The following is a 5,145-nucleotide window of genomic DNA, read 5'->3' as shown; positions in this document are numbered from 1 at the left end:
GCAAGTGTTTCTTCATTTGTGTGGATGATCACAGAATAGGTAAGCTCTGGGTTTCTCTAGGTTTATGACTAGAAACATGAAACTATTAATCTTTCAGGGAAAAAAAATTTAAATCTCATCAGAACCCATTTAATGGGAACACCTGGGTGACTCAGTGGTTAAGTGTCTGTCTTTGGCTAGGTCGTGATCCCAGGGTCCTGGGATTGAGTCCTGCTTGGGCTCCCCATAGGGAGGCTGCTTCTCCCTCTGCCTCATCTCTGCCTCACTTTGCTGTGTCTCTTATGAATAAATAAAGAAAATCTTTTTAAAAAGAACCCACTTAATGCATCAGTCACTAATTCCTAAGTATGTGAATGAGTGAGAAAGAGAGCATTTAATCATATATACCTACCAAAAAATTAGGGGAATGTGGGTGGTATATATGGACAATAATAGGAGAGCATTTAATCATATATACCTACCAAAAAATTAGGGGAATGTGGGTGGTATATATGGACAATAAGTTTTCAGGTTTCTGAAAACTCTAAAAATTAAACCACAAAATCAGATCATGTTCAATAAAATGTGTAATGGAGGTATTTTAGAGACCAAAATGTTTCTTACAACCAAAGAAGGAAAATCTGTCTATTAATTGATCTGTGAATGTAGTGATTAGATGGGAAGATGGTCACTTAGAAGAGAGGAAGACAAATACTTGGGGAGAGAAAGTGTCAGTGCCCTGGCCCAGTGCCTCAGCCTGTCTGGACTCTGCAGTTGGGCACACCAGACACTGACACACATTGCCCACTTTCTCTCCAAATAGACTTTCAACTGTAATTTGTTTTTCGATGTGGTTTCCTCAGCAAGTCGGAGAATCGTGCCACTAGCACAAATACAAGCTTGGCAGTTTTATTCTTCCATGAAAACTAAAAATGGCACCTGGCTTATGCCGTTAGCTATTCTGAGCTTGGTAACTTCAGTCCATCTGAAAAAAAATCTTCAGAGGTTGTGAAGATGAGTGACACACCCTGGATTGTCCTAATTTTACTAAAATGAATTCTTCTCCAGCTAGCTAGCTTCCCACCTCCCCAGGACAGCTGTACCTTTTTTTTCCTTCAAAGAACTATAAAACATATGATTCTTTTAGCATCAAGAATATTGTTTAATGTATATCTATTTATATGCCCCATAATAAATGCAGTTATTTAGGACATTTTATTTAACATGTGGCTTACTATAAACCCCAGATCATTTTTGCTTTATTCAACTCTCATGACCAAACCCCACCATATGCACTATATTTAACAATTATTAACGAGCATTACTTTCTCTTTGGGAGTTGGATAAACTAAAAAGGTATATTATATTTTCTCAAATCAAGGAGAAAATTTCTACTAGCAGTGAACATGTATATGGTTGAACAAGACATATTTTCCCAAAGTTCTTATATCCAAAATGTGTGTTCCATAAAATATAGAAATGATAATAGACCAATGACAGCTCCATGTAAGTCCAAAGCATGAAGCATATTTTCCTTTATTTGTTTGTTAGTTTGTTTTGTTTCTATGACTTTTGGCATTAAGAGAATTTAAGATTAGCTACCAAAGGTAAATTGAAAGATAAGAGGGCAGTGAACTGGAATACAGATAAGGAAAGGTGGATGGGAAAAACTGGCTAGAGGAAAGGCGGGGTGTCCAGGTAGCTGATAGAGTTGGCATAATTGTAGCATTTCCATGTGCAGCCACTTCTGTGAATGTAAATTCTTTCTATTTTCCTAATGACTCTTAGGTGAGAGGAACAGGCATGTCTTTTTATTGAAATGATTATGTCCCAGGTTGAGTGGTTATCCCAAAGCTACCTAATTTGCCTCTTTTTGCACATTAACCTGGATTTCTCTTGATTTATATGAAATTGACTAGTAATATGAGCTAACATTTATTAAGTAGTATATAACAAGCACTAAGCTAAGCTCTTTTCATGCATATCTCACCTAATGGTTGTATCAATTCCATGAGGTAAATACAAGTATTACCCTCATTGTACAAGTGAGAAAAATGGAACTTGTAAGTAACTTCCATAAGGCCACCTACCTACAAAGAGGCAGACATGAGATTAATAACTGCAGCTCTGATAACATAAAAATAGCTAATGAATACTCTTAAACAGCTTTTGCTCTAGTCTCTGCCAACCCACTTTACAATGCATCAAAGATATTACAAAGATCATATATTTTTTTAACAAACTAAGGCAATGTCTTCTATTTCTTTGTCAAATGGTGATAAATATATATAATAATAATAATACTCACTTCTTGAACCTTTGCTATTCACCAGCACTATTCTCAGTGCTTGTGTATATTGAGTCATTTAATTTTTCACAATAAGCCGATGAGAGAATTACTATTATTATCATTCCTATTTTACAGATAAGGCATTAAGGCAAACAGAGCCCAAATAACTTGTCCAAGGACACACAGGTAGATACTTTATTTATTCCTTTATGGCCAACCAAGAGCAGTCAAAGTTGAATAAAAGTATGCCAGTTGTTTACTGCTGGTTCAAGGACACATAACAAGTTCTGTGATAGTAGGGAAGAGAAAAAAATTACTCTCTTCAATTCTAGGCTAAATTCCATTCTAGAACTTATCACAAGATTGGTGAAAACATAGAAACTTTCCCCCAAATGAAGATACACTCCTCTTCTATAGATTCCTGAGAAACTTTGAGAATTGGCTAGAGAGCAGTTACTTCAGATTAAATGACAAAGCCCTGGCTTTGTTTAAATCATTGTAGTGACTCTTTTGTGTAGCTGATTGAATTAGCCATAAGATTGCTTAGTCATTAAGGCCTTAATCAGAAGTTTTTGATCTCTTTCTTGCCTTAACATATTTAAAGAGTCAGTACTCTCCCCTCATTAGTCACAGTGGCTCACTGAGAGTTAGATTCCCAAATAGGAGAGGGTATCTGCCTTGTGGTGCTCATGTGATTAGAAATTCATAAAAGGAAAAGCAACTGTTCTTTAGAAAAAGTGTCCCCTCCTCAGGTTATTATGCTATATATTCCTACCTATCTTAAAAAAACACTATCCTGAATGCTAGACTAACTTTTTTTTTTCAATGTTTTCTTCCTACAGACACAAACTCTACTTTGTTGTTCCTGGTCATTCAGTCTTTGTCATGGTGAGGTTTTCTGCTAAGTTGAGCATTTATAATCTCAGTATATGCAATGCTATTCATTCTAGAAACCAATAATAGCCAAACTGTTTTCTAGATAACCAATAAGTAAACTAGTTAGGGGAATATTGGAAAGGGGAGAAAAGTCTAGTCAACACAAATCATTGTGTAGATCAACTAGTCCAAAACTGCATGAAAATCTGCACAACTGACCCATCTCACAGCCTCTTTGTAAACATTACCTCAGGATCAGAAAAACAAAGGCCCGTGAGAAAGCACATGATCCTTCTGCATAGCTTTCTTCATGGCATTTTTAATCTCCTTATTCCTAAAACTGTAGATGATCGGATTCACCATAGGGATCACCAGAGCATAGAATATGGACACCACCTTGTCCCGGTTTAGGGAGTAGCTAGAACTAGGTCGCATGTACATAAAGAGACCAGAACCATAGAAAAGAGTCACAGAAGCCAGGTGAGAGGCACAGGTGCTGAAGGCTTTGGTCCTACCTTTAGCTGAGCTGGTCTTTAGGACAGCAGCAACAATATAACCATAAGAGATGAGGATCACAAGGACACAAGGACAGATCACAAGGACAGATACCATTCCAACAACAACACCCACAATGAAGTTCACCACCTGGCTGGTAAAGATATCAGAGCATGATAGAACCAGAACGGGAGGAAGGTCACAGAAGAAGTGGTCAATCATGTTGGGCCCACAGAAATCATGCTTGTAGACAGAGTATGTTTCAATCAAAGAACTGAGGAATCCACCTGCATAGGCACCAACCACCATCTTTAAACAAAGGGTGTGGGAAATGAGGGCTGTGTAGAGCAATGGGTTGCAGATTGCAGCATAGCGGTCATATGCCATGGCTGCCAAAAGAAAGCATTCAGTCAGCCCCATTCCACAGAACACAAAGTACTGAGTGGCACAGCCAACAAAGGAAATGGTTTTCTGCCCTGTGATGATGTCAGAGAGCATCTTGGGAGTTGTGGAGGACACATAGCAGATATCTAGGAAGGATAGGTTACTGAGGAAGAAGTACATGGGCGTGTGCAGGTGGCAGTCCATCCTGATGAGGACAATGAGACTCAGGTTCCAGGCTAGTGTCAAGAGATAAATCCCCAGAAACAACTCGAAAAGGAAAAGCTTCATTTGAGGATGATCTGAAAATCCCAGGAGGATGAATTTTGTCACAATTGTGTTGTTCTTTCCTGCAACCATAGACCTACTTCCTGCAATAAGGAAGAAAGAATCCTGTGATCTGTTAGATTGTGTTTGTTATTATGAGTAGATATTTCCTGGAAAATCATATAAACAACACCAAGTCAACATCACAGCCACTTGCTAGCTGTTTCTTCTTCTTCGAGGAAGTCTGCCCATGATAATCTCTTGGCACTATTTAAAATCTCTATGCCATACATCTTGTTGATTAGAAGAAGGTCTCTCTAATGGAGTAAAGAGTAACTGGTAGCCAATAATCAGAGTTTTGTCATCAGCTTCATTCCTGACTCCCTGGGGACTGTGGAAAAGTGACTTTGCCTCTCCAGATTCTCATTTTCTCAACTTAAAAAATGGGAAGGTTAAATCAGCTGAGTCTGCAGGTTGCTTTAGGTTTATGGCTTTTTAGACTTTCCGACTTGAAAATATAAACCCAGGTTAACAACCACGAGGAATCTTATATTTTATATCTCTTTAGTATACGAATCTGGGAAAGGAGCAAAACACAACAAGCTATAATATTTGACATATTGCATTTTGACCAAGTCATAATAAAATAATCCACACTATCAGGTTACAAAACTAAAAGAAAAAATATACACATATATTTATACATAGACATACATGCTTAGAACTAGAAAATTTTTCTAATTATGTAATAAGTTTTAATGTAGGAATTGCATAAGATGCATAAAAAGATCAAAACTTGCATGATCATAATCAGCATTATTATGGGATATAAGGGCTGGGAATAATATCTCCATGGT

The 5,145-nt window shown here is 37.5% G+C and overlaps 1 protein-coding gene across 1 annotated transcript; it reads right to left on the bottom strand.

Annotated features, from left to right (window-relative positions):
• Window positions 1–3,400: 3,400 nt before the first annotated feature.
• Window positions 3,401–4,381, bottom strand: LOC121472330 (olfactory receptor 5A2-like). The gene has a single exon (XM_041723599.1). The coding sequence runs from the start codon at window positions 4,379–4,381 to the stop codon at window positions 3,401–3,403; it is 981 nt and encodes a 326-aa protein (XP_041579533.1).
• Window positions 4,382–5,145: the final 764 nt, after the last annotated feature.

Source organism: Vulpes lagopus, chromosome 11, assembly GCF_018345385.1.
Source record: "Vulpes lagopus strain Blue_001 chromosome 11, ASM1834538v1, whole genome shotgun sequence".
NCBI lineage: Eukaryota > Metazoa > Chordata > Mammalia > Carnivora > Canidae > Vulpes > Vulpes lagopus.
The sequence above is the reverse complement of the archived record's forward strand: the minus strand, read 5'-3'. Positions and strand labels throughout refer to the sequence as shown.